The following is a 23,022-nucleotide window of genomic DNA, read 5'->3' as shown; positions in this document are numbered from 1 at the left end:
ACCCAAACACACGGCGGAACAGCAGCCTGCAGCAAGCTGAAGGTCAGGTAGTACCGATTAACTTCTGAGAAAAGTTTGTTCTGACAGTGGTTTTGTTGTACTACAGTAAACACTCGATATTATGGTATATCTTGCTGATTTTTAGTAGGCTGCTGTTAGTAGACTGCGTTTAATAAAACCATTAAGAAGAGCTAAATTTTATAACGATTAAAGTTTAGGCTAGGCTATTCTTACATTGTTGTTTTGTAATTTGAGTGTGGTTGTTAGCATGTTAAGAATGTTAATCTGCACTCAGATATGCTCCACGTTTAGGTGTCTGACAAAAGTATCAGCTAAACAATTACTGCAAATTTTCTAACAATGTCAAAAACAAGGTGCAAACAAATGCAACTTCTAGCTGTATATTGAATACGAAAAGCACAGTAATTACTCACTAAATAACTTCCCACATTAAAAAATACTATAGTAATATATAGTAAAAACAGTAGGGTGCAATCCTAAAGTGGCTGATCTATTTAGTGTTTTTGAACCATTCGATAGTAAATTTGTTCTGTTGCAATAATTTTAGTGGCTGTGGAAATACAACCATGCTAATATAAATAAATGACCCAATATGGTCCTAAGCTTTTTAGGACTAGGTTTGTTATAGTCTGCTACTATACACCACATTAAAAACGATGATACAGTATTTATTACAGTTTATCAGTTGGCTATAGTTATCAGTTCTCATTTTAGATGTGATTGAGATTAAGAAAGAAAAAAGTTTTTGACAATTTTTTTTGTGAAGCAAATAATGCCATAAGTTTCAAGAAAAGCCATCACAAAATCTCCCAGAAGGACAATAAAACGACAAAATACTACAATGTTTACTGCAAGTGTTACTATATATAGAGTGTATAGTGATCAGTGCTGAGCAGAACACTATCTGGGGTTTTCCCTGTGTAAAATTCCTGCGTCTAGACGTGCTGCACAGGGTGTCAAATGTTCATTGTTTGATGTCTGATGTTACTTTGGATGTGGTAATGTGTCATAAGACACTAAACACACCTCAATAGATCCTCACATCGATTGGGTTTAGGAGAGATTTTTGTCTTATTTTTTTCTTAGGAAGTACAAGTGTGCATTAAAAAGAGTCCATTGTTAATGCTTGTAACATTGTTTCAACCCCCAAAATACTATAATAATAGATTAAAACCAAACAAAAATTATATTATTTATAATTTTTGATCTAAATATTTGTAATTATCCAAACAGAAAAAAATATCAAGTCACAATTGTCAAGACTCCTGCGCTGATCTGACAAACTTTTTTGCCCTGTTTTAATAGTCTTGTCACCACAAAGATATATAAAAGTAAATTTAAAAAGTATCATCTTTTTAAAATGTTCTTTCTTTATTTGATATTTTGTACATGGTGTATATTTTTCTTATTTGATCATACTGTAAGTGACAAAGTAAAGTTTTCTAGTACTGCTCCATGCTTTGATAGAATGTTGTTATGTACCTTTTCTTTAGTGTTTAGCTATGGACAGTGAGGCATTTAACATGCTACTTCCTGTTTCTTGGAAGAAAATTATTAATTTTATTAATCTACCTAGAATGAGCACAGCATAGTTTGACTCCACTAGACGCCAGCATAACAATCATTTATATTGTAATTAGAATTATCTTACATATGATACAAATAAGACAAATTCAGTAACAAAAAAAAATCTAGATCGTTTATTTGGGATCCAAATACATTTAAAAACAAATGCAAACATCAAGATCAGAAAGGCGTATGACAGTAAGAGTAGCCTTCTCATAGTGCTCATGAAAATGGACCATGAAAATAAAGATCTTTTTCCATAAGAATATTTCATAGCAGGCAGCGATAACTTATACTATATTTTAAAAGTATAATTTTCATTGCTGTTTTTAATACATTGTCCTGTTTAATGATTTGATTTTATGATCAGTTCTTTTTCTTGTTGATTTGTAGCACTCGTACACTGCAGTTTTCACATCCCTGTCTCTTCATCAGCTGGAGAATAGACTAAACACACAAGAAAACACACAATTTATATGATAAACAGTGTATATCTTAACCAAATCAGTTAGATCAAAGGTCAAATATATTTAAGAATACATCACGTTTTTAGCCATATGATAATGATATGCTAATTATTTGTAACAGCTCAAATTTCAGCAGCCATTTACACTGGCCATACATCTATAATTATGCAAACTAAACATTATACAAACTAGGGCTGCACAATATATCATTTTAGCAATGTTATCGCATTATGCACATCCATAGTCACATCGCTGAATCTGCAATGTTGAGTCTTAATTATACTTGACCAGGAGACAAAGCCCGCATGTGAGTTTACCCAAAAAAGAGTGAAAGTTAATCCTTTTTAATGTGTTTATAAGGCCTGTGACTTTAAGCAATTCAAGAGATTTTAAAACATTTGGGCACAAGAAATAGACCCTTTTTACATGACGTCACACGCTGTCCGTTTTCACTCTATGCAGTGTATTTTTACTTCCGCCTACACAGAACTCCCAATAGAGAACTCACCCAATCATCTGTATTTTTAATACAGATAAGGTTAGATGATGACTACGGCTGTTTTCTGTTGTCTGCATTTACGGTGAGACATCTGACATCTAAAAAAAAAACTTAAAGATCAGCCAAGTTTCTGTTTGAAACAAGAAAATTAGACTTTAAACAGAGTGTATTGCTTTGTGTTGCTGTCTTTACTGCAGATGAAGTTGGTACAGTATGTACTTGTCGTCATTTATCAAATGAAGATTTCACATGTTTACACGGGTGCTGAAAATTTTTTTTTTATGTCAAAATTATTTTATTATTTTTTGTGTGTCCTGAAGAATAAGTAATAAATACAACTGTGGGTGTTTTACTGTGGTTGTTTACAGTGGACAGCGGATTCACATTATTCACATTCAGTTCTCTGACTTTTTCTATATGGGTATTTTATTCATGAACATAAAACATTTATGTCAGTTTAATATTTAAATGAAATAGAATAAAATAGTTGTATGTGAATCTTACTCTTACTAATCATTATAAAAATTTACAGTTGCAAAAATAACACCAAGAAGACTGCATTTTAATTCATCATTCGATTGTGAATTTATTTGTAACATTATTCATTAAAAGGCAGTACTAATATCAAATTAATACACCCAATAGGGTCTTAATTCAAATGCAGAAACTGAACAAAACTTCAATGGATCAGTAAATAAATGATGGAACGAATTGCATTTATAGATGTCATACCAGGTATATCTGAAGATTTAATAAAGAATTGTACTCATGCTGGAACATTGACATATAACGGATAATATAATTTCATATTCACAACAGCATCAAATTAAAAATAAATACATTATTGATTAAATAAAATAAAACCTAATTAATTAAATTTAATTGATTAGTGAAAAGGTTGCAAACATATATTTTCCTTGATAAACAATAACTTATTCCTATTCTTTATAATTTAAACAATCATTTTTAAACTCAGAAAGCAGTTTAGTATTGAAAGAGAAACATTTGGACACGTCCAATACTTTAATAATCTTAAATCACAATGTGCAATGTTAATATTTTCAGGTGTACATTTTCCAGAGAAGTCTCCCATTTATTTAAAGGTAAACCAGAACTAAAAATACACTGCGTTGCCCATAGGGAGAGGTGAAGTGATGTAGTTGTGAAAAGGATCTATTGCAAAAATTACACACAAGCAAAAAAACATTTTCTTTCTTATAATTTTTGTCTTTTTTTTGTCTAAATATAAAATCTCAAAGAATTTCAAACCGAAAACAACATTATTTAACTTGTTTTAGGGTAAAAAAAAACTTAATTTGCATTATGATGACTTCTTAAAGTCAAAACAATAGTTTTACTTGATTTGATTTATTATTAAATATTTCTATATTTAGATATTTGGTCTCGAAATGAGACAAAAACTCAAGTTAGAAAAGCATTTTTCTGCAGTTTGATTATTCAATTTCTGTATACCTGAATACTGTTACTGTCAAATATTGTCAAACAAACCAAAAAAATTAAAAATAAACTGGTGAAAATTTTGCGTTGCAATATATATATCGCAGAAAAATAGAGTATAGCAATATTCGATTTTTCCAATATCGTGCAGCCTTAATTCAAACCAAAGTGATGAAAGCTGTATTTAAGAATCACTTACAGTCTGCACAGCCTTCATCGCCGCCTCTTCGTTGTCTGTGGAGTGAATATGCACTTGGATGAAGGCTCTGATATTTTCTGAAAATTAAGAAACATTACACAATGTATTTATTCAAAAAATCTATTCTATTCTATTCTATTCTATTCTATTGAAATTACAATTTTGGAATAAAATGTATGTTGCTTTATGCTCCTATGTAGATTATTTACCTTTTAGTTATTTGAGCTGTTGAATACTGGTAAAATTTACCTTTTTGGGATGTTGATGTTGATGATGATGATGATGATGATGATGATGATGATGAGGTTTGAATTGATGTTGGAAAGGATGTTAAGGATGTTGAAGATAGTGGTGAAGTTGATGATGACAAAGGCGGTGAAGATTGTGGTGATGATGATGTTGGAAATGATGTTGAGAACATCGGTGGTGGTGAAGTTGATTTCGGTAAAAGTAGTGTTGGTGGTGATGAGGTTGTAAATGATGCTGAAGTTGGTGGTGAGCTTGATGATGATGAAGGTTGTGATGACGAGGTTGTACATGATGTTGAAGATGGTGCTGAGGTTGATGGTAGTAAAGGAAGAGAAGTGGGTGATGATGTTGGTAAAGATGGTGAAGGTGGTGAGGAGGTTGTAAATGATGTTGAGGATGACGAAGGTGGTGGTGAGGATGAGGTTGAAAATAATGTTGAAGACGTTGAAGATGGTGGTGAGGTTGGTGGTAGTAAAGGTCGGGATGTTGGTGATGATGTTGGTAAAAATGGTGATTGTGATGATGATGATGATGAGGTTGGGAATGATGTTGAGGATGCTGAAGATAATGTTGAGGTTGATGATGATGATGAAGTTGGTGATGGTGATGAAGATAAAGGTGGTGAAGATTGTGGTGATGAGTTTGGAAATGACGTTGACGACATTGAAGATGTTGGTAAAGATGGTGATGAGCTTGTAAATAATGCTGAAGAAGTTGGTGATGATGTTGATAAAAATGGTGATGAGGTTGTAAATGATGCTGAGGATGCTGCAGTTGATGGTGGTGGTGATGAGATTGGAAATGATGTTGCAGATGGTGGTGAAGTTGATGGTAGTAAAGGCGTAGACGTTGGAAATGAGGTTGGTAAAAATGGTGATTGTGATGATGATGAGGTTGGAAATGATGTTGAGGATGCTGAAGATGATGGTGAGGTTGATGAGGATAAAGGTGGTGTAGATTGAGGTGATGATGATGAGGTTGGAAATGATGTTGAGGACGTTGAAGATGGTGTTGAGGTTGGTGGTGGTAAAGGTGGTGAAGGTGGTGGTGTTCGTATATATGATGAAGGTGGTGATGTTGAGGATGATGAAGGTGGTGGTGAGGTTGGTGGTGGTAAAGGTGGAGAATTTGGTGATAATGTTGGTAAAAATGGTGATGATGCTGAGGATGCTGAAGTTGGTGGTGAGGTAGATGATGAGGTTGGAAATGATGTTGAGGATACTGAAGATGGTGGTGAGGTTGGTGGTAGTGAAGGTGATGACGTTGGTAAAAATGGTGATTGTGATGATGACGAGTTTGGGAAAGATGTTGACGATGCTGAAGATGATGGTGAGGTTGATGAAGTTAGTGATGATGTGGATGAAGGTGGCGATGATGAAGAGTTTGCAAATGAAATTGAGGATGCTGAAGGTGGTGGTGGTGAGATTGATAATGGAGGTGGTGAAGTTTGTGCTGTTACTGGTAATGAAGGTAATGATGAAGATGGTAGTGAAGTTGGAAAAGATGTTTCTGAAGAAGGTGCTACGGTCGATTGTGAGGAATCTAAAAGATATAAGTAGATATTAATTTATTTTAAGTTAGATCAGCTGAGGACAATCATACACAAAAACAATACACAAAATGCTGTAGTTTGTATTTTTTCATCTGCTTCAGAAGTGCTAAACTGTGACTCTAGTGCCTTTGTGGATTTTGGAACTTGTATTATGCAATAATATTAATTATCTTTGAGATACTTGTATCTAGGTCGCTCATAATACATTTCTGATAAGTCTTATTATTTTAATTTTTATAAAAAATTAAAATTCTGTTGTTAATTACTCACTCTCATGTCATTTAATCTTGTGAGACATTTGCTCATCTTCACAACAACACATCGATTTAAGATATTTTAGATGAAATATAAGAGCTTTCTTATCTTCTGTATACAGCAAGGGCTCAGAAAAGGAGCCAAAAATATAGTCAAAACATTCCATGGGACTTCAGTTGTTCAACTGTAATCATATGAAGCTCCAAAACCATTTGTTGTCCAATAAATATCATTACAGTTGAAGTCACTTGGATTATTTAAACAATAAAATATTTATTCCTTTTGTGAACTTTGAATTCCTCTGGACCATTTCTATCTATGGAGGATAAGAGAGCTCTTGAATTTCTACTAAAATATGTTCATTTGTGTTCCAAAAATGAACAAAAGTCTCTTGGATCAGAACAAAATGAGGGTGAGTAATTGATAAGAGAATTTCCATTTTTGGGGTAAACTACTGTAAATAACAATTGTTGATTGTGTTTATTCATGCTTTTGAATTGCATTACGGGATCTTGATCTTTTTTCCAACAACTTTTAACCTTTAAAAGTTAAAAAAAAATTACCTTTATTACTGTTTTTAATAGTTTAAAGTGATATATTGTCTGTGTTGGTGTTATATATTACGGTACTTGTAATAAGCTGCCAGTACATTTTCTGTCATTTTACAGACTTAATTCTCTCTATATTATCTGATATACATTATATTATTTCAAACTACTAAAATGTCGAAAAAAGTCACTTTGGTAAACCGTAGAGTTGAATTCTCAACAACAAAGATCAACATCCCATAATGCAATTCACAACTGTAAATAAACAGAAAACACTTGTGAATCACAAAGTACGGAAACTATTTTTTTACAGTGTAGTCGGCATCATTATCTGAATTTTCTCAAGTTGTTTAAGATGATGTTTAGGTTCTGTCAAGGAAAAAAGAAAACTTTTTAGAAGTGTTTTATGGAAATGCAAAATATTCTGACTTTTCCCTGAGTTACAAAAGAACAAAATGGCTGAGAAGAAAATTGAAATAGAAATGTTATTGTGATGTGTTTTTGTGATATATATATATATATATATATATATATATATATATATATATATATATATATATATATATATATATATATATATATATATATATGTGTGTGTGTGTGTGTGTATATATATATATATATATATATATGTGTGTGTGTGTGTATATATATATATATATATATATATATATGTGTGTATGTATATATATATATATATATATATATATATGTGTGTATATATATATATATATATATATATATATATATATATATATATATATATATATATATATATATGTGTGTGTGTATATATATATATATATATATATATATATATGTGTGTATATATATATATATATATATATATATATATATATATATGTGTATATATATATATATATATATATATATATATATATATGTGTATATATATATATATATATATATATATATATATATGTGTGTGTGTGTATATATATATATATATATATATATATATATATATATATATATATATATATATATATATATATATATATATATATATATATATTTAAATAATTATATAATTTATTTTATTTTTTGAAAACGAGTTACAAATATGAAATATTAATACGTTAAGCCAATTTTGAGCTGACTACAGTAGATGTTTATAATATGTACAGCCTATTAGTCTTACTCTGCTTGCATGTCTGAATGTAGTCGCCACAGCAGTCCTTGGAAATGAGGCAGTACTCGTCACAAAAACACCCTCTGAGGCATTGATCATTTCGTCCAGCACAGCAGAGCAATGGAGGTTCTGAACACTGGGCTGAAAGTTAAGAGTCATTCACAAATTCTTTTTGTAATGTTACTGCTGTAATGCTATACAAGTATATTACTCCATCTAGTTGTAAAATGAATTTTCAGAGTCAAAAATCAGCTGAAGAAATGTAACATGACTAAAGAACGAATATTAATGAAAGGAATCTGTAGTGCTTACAGTATAACTTTTTTGTTTGTTTGATAACTCTAAAACTTTTCAAGTTGTTTTTATTTTTATTTAAACACTTTTTTGCATTTTTTCTTAGTTTTCTTTTTCTTTTTTATAAATAAATGCACTTGTTATTAATTTTAAACAATTGTTTATAGATAATTGAACACTTCCATTAAAAATATTGTAAACTTTTAATATTGAGGTTGTGTGACTAAACATATTACTAGTGTTAAGAGGCTTTAAATATCGTCAATGCTTTCTGTTCCTAATAAATGAACACCAATAGAGAACAGTCCACAAAAAATGCCCAGAATTATTAACTTGTTTAACTGAAGGTGACTTATTTTTTTATATTATCTTTATAATTTATAATATATCTTTTTAAGAACTTTATCTCAAGTGTCTTACCTGAGACCCGGTTCCTTCCGTTTTGGCACAGGAAAAATAAAAGAATCCATGCGTGAGCTATTGAGACCTTCATTTTAGTCCAGCTAAGTTCATACAAGGCTGTTTTGTGTGATTTGTAAAATATTAGATTCAGTCCCAGTCAAAACATCATTTCCTTGTGCTGTTCATGCAATATATGTTTTTTCTCAACTTGGATTAAATGCGTAACTCGCCAACCACATTTTGTAACTTTTTCCACAAGCACGGCATTCTTTTTTTAGCTTGTTTCCTCTTACCTGGAACCTGATACACGTTCAGCTATGACACTGGACAATAAAGTGGAAACTTGTGCTCGTCTGATAAAAATCATTAGCATGGTATTCTGCTTTTGTGTGAATAGCAGATGATAAAATAAAGCAGAGATTTGTCGTATCATTTCTAATTGAGAATAACTGTATATTAAATGTCAGTGTAAAGTATATTGTTCACAAAATGTGATTCACTTTTGTGCTTACCATTTGCAATCTTAATCATAATGATTAACATTAATAATAATGATAGTTATTCATTCATTCATTTTCTTTTAGCCTTAGTCCCTTTACCAATCATGGGTGGCCACAGCGGAATGAACCGCCAACTTATCCAGCATAAGTATTACGCAGCGAATGCCCTTCCAGCTGCAACCCAACACTGGGAAACACCCATACACTCTTGCATATACACTCAAGCACTATGACCAATTTAGTTTATTCAGTTCACCTATAGAGCATATCTTTGGATTGTGGGGGAAACCGTAGCACCCAGGGAAATCCATACAAACACGGGGAGAACATGCAAACTCCACACAGAAATGCCAACTGGCATGTATATATATATATATGTATGTATATGTATATATATATATATATATATATGTATGTATATGTATATATATGTGTGTATGTATATATATATATATATATATATATATATATATATATATATATATATATATATATATATATATATATATATATATATATATATATATATATATATATATATATATATATGTGTGTATATATATATATATATATATATATATATATATATATATATATATATATATATATATGTGTGTATATATATATATATATATATATATATATATATATATATATATATATATATATATATATATATATATATATATATATATATATATTATATATATATATATATATATATATATAATATATATATATATATGTATGTATGTGTGTATGTATATATATATATATATGTATATATATATATATATATATATATATATATATATATATGTATATATATATATGTATATGTATATATATATATATATATATATATATATATATATATGTATATATATATATATATATATATGTATGTATGTATGTATGTATGTATGTATGTATGTATGTATGTATGCTTGTATATATATATATATGTGTGTATATATATATGTGTATATATATATATATGTGTATATATATATATATATATATATATATATGTATATATATATATATATATATATATATATATATATATATATATATATATATATATATATATATAATAAGGCCTTGTAAAATATATTAAAGAATTCACCCGAAAATTCTGTGACAATTTACTCAGCCTTTATTTGTTTTAAACTATTATGAGTTTCTTCTGCTGATCACAAAAGGATGTAACCATTGACTACCATAATAGGAAAAACAAATGCCAAGTAATAATTACAATTTTTTAATAGGATTTGTTTTTAATAGGATGTTTTTTGAAAAAAAAAAAAAAAAACTAATTATTGAGTTCCGTAGTATTTGTCTTTCCTACTTTGGAAGTCAATGGTTACAGGTTTTCAGCTTTCTTTAAAATATTCCTTTGTCTTCAGACCAATAAAGGTATGGATTCACTTGCGGGTGAGTAAATAGTGAGTGATTTTTCATTTTTGGGTGAACTATTCCTTTAAATTCGTTCCATACTCATATTTTATGCTGTAGTGCCACCTAGTGGCAACACATTTCTAATTACAGTTGTCTGTAAAGCAGTAAATACAGATGATTCATATGATTGGGAGGTTGGTGATGATGATGATTATGATGAAGATGATTCATGTGATTGGGAGGTTGGTGATGAATTTGTTCAAATAGGATGATGTGGAAATAAAAATACATTACATGACTTAGGTGCAGTCTTATATTAAAAAGAGTAAAAGCTTGGTTTATTATTACATTTTAAGTAAAAACAAATTAAACAGATTAAATATCACTAAACTCTGACTCATGACTCCAGACTGCAAGTAAATTGTACTGGCTAAATTCTCTGATAGAGGTGGCACTGATGCCACTTCTGATTTGACAAACTGATTTGCAATGACATCATGTTGAGTATGAGCTATATTGCTGTAATCATACGGATCTGTAAAAAAGACTACCTTCACCATTGTTTTCAATCAGTGTGGACTTTTATTGTGGGCAAATATGTTCTATTGCCTTTAGGTTCAGAAGCGCAGTATGCAAGTGTTGCATTGCTGTAGTAAATGAGCACTGGGGCCTGACGTTGCAAGCAAAGTGTTTTTTATTTTTTTTATTTTTTATTTTGACACACAAAAGTGTTCTTGGAGCTTCATATGATTACAGTTAAACCACTAAAATCACATGGAAATTTCTGAAAATAGCCCCTTTCGCACATATAGACCTTTCTGGAAAATTACCGGCAATTTTCCGGAAAGGGATCATGTGTGGACAGGCCCTTTTTGAAAATATGGGTAAATTCGTTCCGGCTATTTTCTGGAAAGAGAAGTTGTAAAATTACAGATAATTTGCTGGAATGCTGCTCTGTGTGAATGCAGAAGGAAAATTCCCGGAAAGAGCGCGTTCTAATCGTGAATTCTCAAGGAGAATCGTGAGACGTCTACTCCAGCCAATCAGAACATTCAGACGCGTTCACATCCGCGCTGTTTATGAAAATAAAAGCATTTGAATATTTTTCCAGACACATTTACCTGCTAGATGTTAGTCAGATAACATTCTATGTTCCTTAATGGCAACTGTGGGAAAAATTGTCAATAAAATGCTTATGATAAACCGCTGTTTGTTTAACTGCAAGTTGCTTGACGCGTGTGCACGTGAAGCAGCCGGTGAGCCCTTCTGTGTTTACAAATACAAGTGCAGCCGTTTAGAAATCATTTCTGGTTAATGATATCAGAATTTATTTTGGAATGGATGTGTGAATGGTCTTTTCCTGAAAAAACTCTGGAACGTTCTTTCCTGTGTGAACAGCGTTTTTTAATATTTTTATTTATTGGTTTGGTTTTTATCTATTGGTTATTATTTTCCAGATATTTACCGGTATCACTGTGAGAAAGGGGCTAATATTTTTGCTTCTGAAATGTAAACTTTTCCGGACCACTGCTGTTTACAGAGGAGGAGAGAGCTCTTGGATTTCATCTAAATCAGGGTTGTCCCAACTCGGTCCTGAAGTGCCGGTGTCCTGCTGTGTTTAGCCCCAACTTGCTTCAACACACCTGCCAGGACGTTTATAGTATATCTAGTAAGAGCTTGATTAGCTGGTTCAGATGTGTTTGTTTAGGGTTGGAGCTGAACTCTCCAGGAGGTCTCGGGGTAATGGATTGTAAGGACTGTAACTGACCCTTTTATTGCATCACTTTATTGAATTCACTCAGGAAAGTATACTAAGTATGTGTTGATGACAAGAAAGAAAACAAAAACTTCACTAGGCAAGAGCTGTTACCAAGCATACTATTAAGGTGGCTTGAGAAAGCAACATACTGTTATACTACATAAGCTTCCATCTTCTTGTTCTTCTGAGACTATTTTAAGAGCGCATCTCCTCCTAGACCGTTCATACTACAACCACCAAACTCCAAAGTCCAAATCTCCAAACTATACTGAATTAAGTTGCTTTATCTTTTACAACTGATCCAACTTATGGTTTTCCCAAAACTGTCCCTGAAAATTCGAAAAAGTCCCATTGACTTAACATTGGACCAAACTTTGTGACCTCATAACTTTGCGCCAGACTGTCATACAGACTTAAGTGTGGGCTCATTTAACTCAGACTACCAATCTGCCAATCACTGATGACCTTTCAACTTACTAGCCACACCATAGCAACCACTTACGGCACCCTAGTAACTGTCCCATAGACTTCCATTGTCAAAAACTGTCATTGACTTTACATTGGACATACTAACAACAAACCAATTCATACTACCAATATACTAATCCATACTAGAAACATACTAATCCATACTATACTAATCATACTAGCAACATGCTAATTCATACTAAAGTCATGCTAACAAAATGCTAGTTTATAATAGAAACACGCTAACAACATGCTAATTCATACTAGAACCCTGCTAATTTATGTTCGCCAATGCCTAGAAACCACCTAGCAACCAACACCTTAGCAATGACTCAGAACATCTTAGCAACTGCCTAGCAACACCTTAGAAACCACCTAGCAACACCTTGGCAACCATTCAGAACACCCTAGCAACCACCTATTAACACCTTAGCTACCACCTAGAAACACCTTAGCAACCACCTAGCAACACCTTAGCAATGACCTAGAACACCTAAGGAGCAGCTTAGCAACACCTTAGCAACCACCTAGCAACCACTCAGAACACCCTAGCAACCGCCTAACAACGCCTCAGTAACCACTCAGAATACCCTAGAATCTATTCAGAACACCCTAGAAACCGCCTAGCAACACCTTAGCAATCACTCAGAACACCCTAGCAATGCCTTAGCAACCATTCTGAACACCCTAGCAACCACTCAGCAACACCTTAGCAAATACTCAAAACCTCATATCAACCACCTAGCGAGAACATGCCAATCCATACTAGAAACATGCTAACATAAATGTAGTTATCTATGCCAACTGTTTCAAACTTCTCCAAAAACTACTTCAGTTATTGAAACTTTGAAACTGCTTCAAACTTTCAGGCTAGGCTTCCTTAAGCCAATGGTTCTTAAAGTGGGGGTCGGGGGACAATGAGAGGGGGTCACTTGGTGGTTTTCGAAAATATGATAAATTGAATAAACTTTTTAAATTACCAATGTTTATCCATAACCTACAGAATATAAAAATAGTCACATTAAAAATACAACCTCCAGATAACAAGCCATCAGCCTTTTATTTACATTTTTTCCCATTGGATTGCAACCCCTGGGGTTTAACGACACAGCAATAGTGTCAGTTGCAACAGATCGATTTTACTTCTTCTTCTTCTTCTTAAACTATTTTAAGAGCGCATTTCCTCTTAAACCCCAGATTTTACACCACTAACTAAACTTTCTGACACCTTTACGGCACTCGCATACATTTAAAATAAATACAGGCCACGACTGCACACAGAGGATGATCTTTATGTGGTAGTCTCCAAAATTAAACCAAGAAGAGACTTGTGATGTAACTGAAATATTGTGCCCACCAGTCTCATTAGGTTTGGTTAATATTAAATTATTTTAAAAACAATTATATGGTTGTGAGACTGTTGAATATTGTCAATATTCTTGTGTTTATATAGGCCTATTGGTTTGTGTGAGCCGTTGTGTGCAACATTAGTATGATTATAACCACTTTCGGAAAAAGTGGGGGTTCCAAGTCATTGGCATTGTTATTTTGGGGTCCCCTGCTTTAAGCCACCATAAAGTTTGTCTACCAACTTTACTTTTCTAGTTAGTATAGTATTATTACTCAGAGTATGTATAAAATTATGCATTTTAACATCAGACTGTAATTAACCTATTTGGAGATATTTTTTTGTGTGTTAACCATATGAAGGCCTTGAAAAAGGAACTTAAGTTTCAAACAAGATATATCACCCTCTAAATGAAACTTTATTGGAAATATTCATGGAAAAAAAAAATCATGGTTGCAAGTGTCATTCCAAACCAAAGTGCTCATTAGCCTATTTGAAGGGCCCTTTGGAAATGGAGGATTACGAAGAATACAACAAATGAACATTTCGGGCCATGATTCTTTGTGAGGGGAAGTTGTTTGGTGTCACACACACAATGCATTCACTGCAGAAGGGCTCATCCCTATGCTCTAATCCCTTCAGTAGGACCCTCCGAAATAAGGATGAACCCTTTTGAATAGAACACAAAGTCTGTTCCTTATACAGTACTCATATTTTGTGCTGTAGTGCCATCTAGTGACAAGACATTTCGGTTGTGGTTGAATATTCTGAAAGGTTTGCTAGAGCAGACATTATGTGATGTGGAGATGAGAGTCAGTGATGTTGACGTTTTCATGGCTGTGGGGTTTTTAGCACTCGTATCCTGAAGTCTTCATCCTTTTTTCTCCTTATGACGGCCTCCATGTCATGGAGAAACTAAATCCAAAAAAGAACAATATTGCTGTGTTACAATACTTTCTAATTAGGTGTGCTGTAGCTAGTGTTGTTAATTTATTAAGGCTAGTCAACTGTCAGTTTGTTCCTTGTTTTTTTTACCCTGTCTCAGAATAAGAGATAGATAGATAGATAGATAGATAGATAGATAGATAGATAGATAGATAGATAGATAGATAGATAGATAGATAGATAGATAGATAGATAGATAGATAGATACACTCAAAAAAAAAAAACTCATTGGATGAATTTAATTTAATTGAGGGCAGGATTTCCATCCAATAAATTTGTTTAGCACCAATTAAAAAAAACAGTTTTCACAGTTAAAGGCAATTGAGTTGGTCCAACTTGATTTTATCAAATAAAAATTTAAATACATTTGTCTCTTTATTTAACTTGAACTCATAGGTCTGATAATATCATGTTTCTATTATGTGTCGAGCATTTCGAAGCGTCTTAGTTTTATTTGAAGTTATCCTAAATGAACTAAAAGAGACATTTTTATGCATATTTTATGCGTTACATATACAGCTGATTGAGACTGATCTCAGAAGTCATTTTAGGACAGTTATTGCTCATGGAGCAAATCAACAAAAACTGCATTTCTGCTAATTAAGCTGCCAATACCCAAAGCATGGGTGCTTCTGCAAGGTGGTAATCTCAAAACTCAAAGCAAAATCTTCTAAATCTTCAAATTAAAGTGAAATTAAACTCTAACAAGTCTTTCTATTAACTTTAAACACCTAAGATTACTTTTATTGTCAACATTTCCCTCTCTTAATTCAATCCCATGCAAAGCATGCTGGGAACTACAAATTCCCTAACCAGGTAGTTGGACTAATATAATTTATTCATGTAGACATATGAAGGTGGACAGAAAACAGACCTTAAACGCGCCAATTTTGCATTGGCATACAATTCACCGGAAATGATTAACCCAGGTTACTGGCAAATTAAAAGTCCTATTAGCATGCTTCGGCATATGTCCCATACACACTTATTTAAAATGAGTGCACAGTTCTTGATGTTTTTTTAGGGACAACTTAATTATTTCATGCTCAATCAACTGAAAATTGTAAAACTTAAGTTAACTTAATTCATTTGCGTTGATAAAAGATGAAGGGATTTTGTGGAACCTGGCATTTTTTTACATTGTAGTTCCAGCAAATCCAGAGAAATTGAGAAGTTTTAAGTCGTTTCTTAATTTTTTTCTTGAAATTTTCCTGAAATTTGTCCATCTTTTCAACCCATATACCACCATAAAAGATTATTGTGATGTTATCATACAATATGCCTAATGGAAAGTGATTAAATTGACTTACACTTCGCAAAACCTGTAGTGTTGCTTCCACATTAGTCCTGGAGCGCACATACACACGCAGACCTGTGGTCATTTTCTTCTTATCTACAGATGATGATGATGATGATGATGATGATTCATATGATTGGGAGGTTGATGATGAATGTGAGGATGAAAAGGATAATGGAGAGTCAGATGATGATGAAGATGCTGAAGGTGAGGATGATTGAGAATCTGGTGATGATGATGTTGAGGATGTTGATGCTGAAAGTGAGGAAGATGATGTCGAAGGTGAGAATGATAGAGAGTCTGGTGATGATAGTGAGGATGATGATGCTGATGGTGTGGAGGATAATGAGGGTAAGGTTGGTGAAGCTGAGGATGACGGCGAGTCTGATGATGAGGATGGTAAGGACGATGATAATGTCGAGGGTGAGGATGATGGTGAGTCTGGTGATGATGGAGAGTTTGGTGATGATGGTGAGTCTGGTGATGATGGAGAGTTTGGTGATGATGGTGAGTCTGGTAATGATGGAGAGTTTGGTGATGAAGGTGAGTCTGGTAATGATGGAGAGTTTGGTGAGGATGATGAAGGTAAGGATCTTTGCAAGTCTGGTGATGAAGGTGAAGATAATGATGATGAATAAGTGGATGATAGTGAGTCTGCTGATGATGATGTTGAGGGTGAGGATGATGATGATCCTAAAGATGAGAATAATGGAGTATCTGGGTGTAAAGTTGATGGGGATGATGATGATGCTGAAGGTGATAGAGAGTCTGGTGAAGGTGAGGATGATGGTGCTGAAGATGGTGATGGAAAGTCTATCGATGTAGAGGATGATGGTGCTGAAGATGAGTGTGATGAGTATGATGGAAAGGCTGTCAATGGAGAGGATGATGGTGCTGAAGATGAGGATGATGGAGAGTCTTGTGAAGGTGAGGAGGATGTTGCTGAAGGTGAGGATGATGAGGGTGATGGAGAGTTTGGTGCTGAAGGTGAGAATGATGTTGAGTCTTGTGATAGTGAGGATGATGGAGAGTCTGGTGATGGTGAGGATGATGGTGCTGAAGGTGAGGATGATGATGGTGCTAAAGATGATGATGGAGAGTCTGGTGATGGTGAAGATGATGGTGCTGAAGGTGAAGATGATGGAGATTCTGGCAATAGAGAGGATGATGGTGGCGAAGATGATGATGGAGAGACTGGCGATAGAGAGAATGATGGTGCTGAAGATGAGAATGATGGAGAGTCTAATGATGGTGAGGATGATGGGGAGTCTGGTGATGGTGAAGATGATGATGCTGAAGGTGAGGATGAAGAGGGTGATGGAGAGTCTGGTGATGGTGAGGATGATGGTGCTGAAAGTGAGGATGATGGAGAATCTGGTGATGGTGAGGATGATGGTGCTGAAGGTGAGGTTGATGGAGAGTCTGGTGATGGTGAAGATGATGATGCTGAAGGTGAGAATGGTGGAGAGTGTGGTGAAGGTGAGGATGATGGTGCTGAAGATGATGATTGAGAGTCTGGTGACGGTGAAGATGATGATGCTGAAGGTGAGGATGATGAGGGTGATGGTAAGTCTGGTGATGGTGGAGATGATGAGGGTGAAGGTGAGGATGATGGAGAGTCTGGTGATGGTGAAGATGATGGTGCTGAAGGTGAGGATGGTGGAGAGTCTGGTGAAGGTGAGGATGATGGTGCTGAAGATGATGATTGAGAGTCTGGTGATGGTGAAGATGATGATGCTAAAGGTGAGGATGATGAGGGTGATGGTAAGTCTGGTGATGGTGGAGATGATGAGGGTGGAGGTGAGGATGATGGAGAGTCTGGTGATGGTGGAGATGATGAGGGTGAAGGTGAGGATGATGAGGATGATGGAGAGTCTGGTGATGGTGAAGATGATGATGCTGAAGGTGAGGATGATGGAGAGTCTGGCAATAGAGAGGATGATGGTGCTGAAGATGATGCTGGAGAGTCTGGTGATGGTGAAGATGATGGTGCTGAAGGTGAGGATAATGAGGATGATAGAGAGTCTGGCAATAGAGAGGATGATTGTGCTGAAGATGATGATGGAGAGTCTGGTGATGGTGAAGATGATGGAGAGTCTGGTGATGGTGAAGATGATGGTGCTGAAGGTGAGGATGATGAGGGTGATTGTGAGTCTGGTGATGGTGAAGATGATGAGGGTGAAGGAGAGGATGATGAGGATGATGGAGAGTCTGGTGATGGTAAAGATGATGGTGCTGAAGATGAGGATACTGAGGATGATGGAGAGTCTGGTGATGGTAAAGATGATGGTGCTGAAGATGAGGATACTGAGGATGATGGAGAGTCTGGTGATGGTGAAGATGATGGTGCTGAAGGTGAGGAGGATGAGGATGATGGAGAGTCTGGCAATAAAGAGGATGATGGTGCTGAAGAAGATGATTGAGAGTCTGGTGATGGTGAAGATGATGAGGATGTTGGAGAGTCTGGTGATGGTGAAGATGATGATGCTGAAGGTGAGAATAATGAAGGTGATTGTGAGTCTGGTGATGGTGAAGATGATGATGCTGAAGGTGAGAATGGTGGAGAGTGTGGTGAAGGTGAGGATGATGGTGCTGAAGATGATGATTGAGAGTCTGGTGACGGTGAAGATGATGATGCTGAAGGTGAGGATGATGAGGGTGATGGTAAGTCTGGTGATGGTGGAGATGATGAGGGTGAAGGTGAGGATGATGGAGAGTCTGGTGATGGTGAAGATGATGATGCTGAAGGTGAGGATGGTGGAGAGTCTGGTGAAGGTGAGGATGATGGTGCTGAAGATGATGATTGAGAGTCTGGTGATGGTGAAGATGATGATGCTGAAGGTGAGGATGATGAGGGTGATGGTAAGTCTGGTGATGGTGGAGATGATGAGGGTGGAGGTGAGGATGATGGAGAGTCTGGTGATGGTGAAGATGATGAGGGTGAAGGTGAGGATGATGAGGATGATGGAGAGTCTGGTGATGGTGAAGATGATGATGCTGAAGGTGAGGATGATTGAGAGTCTGGCAATAGAGAGGATGATGGTGCTGAAGATGATGCTGGAGAGTCTGGTGATGGTGAAGATGATGGTGCTGAAGGTGAGGATAATGAGGATGATAGAGAGTCTGGCAATAGAGAGGATGATTGTGCTGAAGATGATGATGGAGAGTCTGGTGATGGTGAAGATGATGGAGAGTCTGGTGATGGTGAAGATGATGGTGCTGAAGGTAAGGATGATGAGGGTGATTGTGAGTCTGGTGATGGTGAAGATGATGAGGGTGAAGGAGAGGATGATGAGGATGATGGAGAGTCTGGTGATGGTAAAGATGATGGTGCTGAAGATGAGGATACTGAGGATGATGGAGAGTCTGGTGATGGTAAAGATGATGGTGCTGAAGATGAGGATACTGAGGATGATGGAGAGTCTGGTGATGGTGAAGATGATGGTGCTGAAGGTGAGGAGGATGAGGATGATGGAGAGTCTGGCAATAAAGAGGATGATGGTGCTGAAGAAGATGATTGAGAGTCTGGTGATGGTGAAGATGATGAGGATGTTGGAGAGTCTGGTGATGGTGAAGATGATGATGCTGAAGGTGAGAATAATGAAGGTGATTGTGAGTCTGGTGATGGTGAAGATGATGATGCTGAAGGTGAGAATGGTGGAGAGTGTGGTGAAGGTGAGGATGATGGTGCTGAAGGTGAGGATGATGGAGAGTCTGGTGATGGTGAAGATGATGATGCTGAAGGTGAGGATGATGGAGAGTCTGGCAATAGAGAGGATGATGGTGCTGATGATGATGATGAAGAGTCTGGTGATGGTGAAGATGATGAGGATGATGGAGAGTCTGGTGATGGTGAAGACAATGATGCTGAAGGTGAGGATGATGAGGGTGATTGTGAGTCTGGTGATGGTGAAGATGATGATGCTGAAGGTGAGGTTGATGAGGGTGATGGAGAGTCTGGTGATGATGAAGATGATGGTGCTGAAGGTGAGGATGATGGAGAGTCTGGCAATAGAGAGGATGATGGTGCTGAAGATGATGATGGAGAGTCTGGTGATGGTGAAGATGATGGTGCTGAAGGTGAGGATGATGAAGGTGATGAAGAGTCTGATGTTGGTGAAGGTGAGGATGATGAGGATGATGGAGAGTCTGGCAATAGAGAGAATGATGGTGCTGAAGAAGATGAACGAGAGTCTGGTAATGCTGAAGGTGAGGATGATGAGGGTGATTGTGAGTCTGGTGATGGTGAAGATGATGAGGGTGAAGGTGAGGATGATGAAGGTGATGAAGAGTCTGATGTTGGTGAAGGTGAGGATGATGAGGATGATGGAGAGTCTGGCAATAGAGAGAATGATGGTGCTGAAGAAGATGAACGAGAGTCTGGTGATGCTGAAGGTGAGGATGATGAGGGTGATTGTGAGTCTGGTGATGGTGAAGATGATGAGGGTGAAGGTGAGGATGATGAGAGTGATGGAGAGTCTGGTGATGGTGAAGATGATGGTGCTGAAGGTGAGGATGATGAAGGTGATGAAGAGTCTGGTGTTGGTGAAGGTGAGGATGATGAGGATGATGGAGAGTCTGGCAATAGAGAGAAGGATGGTGCTGAAGAAGATGATGGAGAGTCTGGTGATGCTGAAGGTGAGGATGATGAGGGTGATTGTGAGTCTGGTGATGGTGAAGATGATGAGGGTGAAGGTGAGGATGATGAGGGTGATGGAGAGTCTGGTGATGGCGAAGATGATGGTGCTGAAGGTGAGGATGATGAGGGTGATGGAGAGTCTGGTGATAGTGAAGATGATGAGGATGAAGGTGAGGATGATGAGGGTGATTGTGAGTCTGGTGATGGTGAAGATGGTGCTGAAGGTGACGATGATGGAGAGTCTGGTGATGGTGAAGATAATGATGCTGAAGGTGAGGATGATGGAGAGTCTGGTGATGGTGAAGATGATGATGCCAAAGGTGAGGATGATGAGGGTGATTGTGAGTCTGGTGATGGTGAAGATGATGAGGGTGAAGGTGAGGATGATGAGAGTGATGGAGAGTCTGGTGATGGTGCTGAAGGTGAGGATGATGAAGGTGATGAAGAGTCTGGTGTTGGTGAAGGTGAGGATGATGAGGATGATGGAGAGTCTGGTGATGGTGAAGGTGAGGATGATGAAGATGATGGAGAGTCTGGTGATGGTAAAGATAATGATGCTGAAGGTGAGGATGATGGAGAGTCTGGTGATGGTGAAGATGATGATGCCAAAGGTGAGGATGATGAGGGTGATTGTGAGTCTGGTGATGGTGAAGATGATGATGCTGAAGGTGAGGATGATGAAGAGTCTGGTGATGGTGAAGATGATGATGCCAAAGGTGAGGATGATGAGGGTGATTGTGAGTCTGGTGATGGTGAAGATGATGAGGGTGAAGGTGAGGATGATGAGAGTGATGGAGAGTCTGGTGATGGTGCTGAAGGTGAGGATGATGAAGGTGATGAAGAGTCTGGTGTTGGTGAAGGTGAGGATGATGAGGATGATGGAGAGTCTGGCAATAGAGAGAAGGATGGTGCTGAAGAAGATGATGGAGAGTCTGGTGATGCTGAAGGTGAGGATGATGAGGGTGATTGTGAGTCTGGTGATGGTGAAGATGATGAGGGTGAAGGTGAGGATGATGAGGGTGATGGAGAGTCTGGTGATGGCGAAGATGATGGTGCTGAAGGTAAGGATGATGAGGGTGATGGAGAGTCTGGTGATAGTGAAGATGATGAGGATGAAGGTGAGGATGATGAGGGTGATTGTGAGTCTGGTGATGGGGAAGATGGTGCTGAAGGTGACGATGATGGAGAGTCTGGTGATGGTGAAGATGATGATGCCAAAGGTGAGGATGATGAGGGTGATTGTGAGTCTGGTGATGGTGAAGATGATGAGGGTGAAGGTGAGGATGATGAGAGTGATGGAGAGTCTGGTGATGGTGCTGAAGGTGAGGATGATGAAGGTGATGAAGAGTCTGGTGTTGGTGAAGGTGAGGATGATGAGGATGAAGGTGAGGATGATGAGGGTGATTGTGAGTCTGGTGATGGTGAAGATGGTGCTGAAGGTGACGATGATGGAGAGTCTGGTGATAATGAAGATGATGAGGATGATGGAGAGTCTGGTGATGGTGAAGATAATGATGCTGAAGGTGAGGATGATGGGGAGTCTGGTGATGGTGAAGATGCTGATGCCAAAGGTGAGGATGATGAGGGTGATTGTGAGTCTGGTGATGGTAAGGATGATGGTGCTGAAGGTGAGGATGATGAGGGTGATGGTGAAGATGTTGGTGGTGAAGGTGAGGATGATGGAGAGTCTGGTGATGGTGAAGATGATGATGCTGAATGTGAGGATGATGAGGGTGATTGTGAGTCTTGTGATGGTGAAGATGATGAGGGTGAAGGTGAGGATGATGAGGATGATGGAGAGTCTGGTGATGGTGAGGATGATGATGCTGAAGGTGAGGATGATGAGGCTGATGGAGAGTCTGGTGATGGTGAGGATGATGGTGCTGAAGGTGAGGATGAGGTTGCTAAAGTTGGTGATCGTGAGCTTGATTGAAATAATGGTGCTGTTGTTGATAGTAGTGTCGTTGAAGTCAATATGGATTGTAGGGAAGGAGGAGTTGAT

At 36.5% G+C, this 23,022-nt stretch overlaps 1 protein-coding gene across 1 annotated transcript; it reads right to left on the bottom strand.

The window, feature by feature from the left end:
- Positions 1-1,953: 1,953 nt before the first annotated feature.
- On the bottom strand, positions 1,954-22,487 carry LOC130220193 (mucin-2-like; the record flags this gene model as incomplete). Its single annotated transcript, XM_056452569.1, has 8 exons — positions 1,954-2,034; positions 4,211-4,287; positions 4,460-4,775; positions 4,861-5,227; positions 5,308-6,001; positions 8,033-8,108; positions 16,395-21,706; positions 22,244-22,487. Coding segments are annotated over 8 exons (7,167 nt in total), but the record flags the coding sequence as incomplete, so codon positions are not given.
- Positions 22,488-23,022: the final 535 nt, after the last annotated feature.

This window comes from Danio aesculapii, unplaced genomic scaffold (assembly GCF_903798145.1).
Source record: "Danio aesculapii unplaced genomic scaffold, fDanAes4.1, whole genome shotgun sequence".
Taxonomy (NCBI): domain Eukaryota; kingdom Metazoa; phylum Chordata; class Actinopteri; order Cypriniformes; family Danionidae; genus Danio; species Danio aesculapii.
Note: the sequence above shows the minus strand (reverse complement) of the source record. Positions and strands in the feature narration are given on the sequence as shown.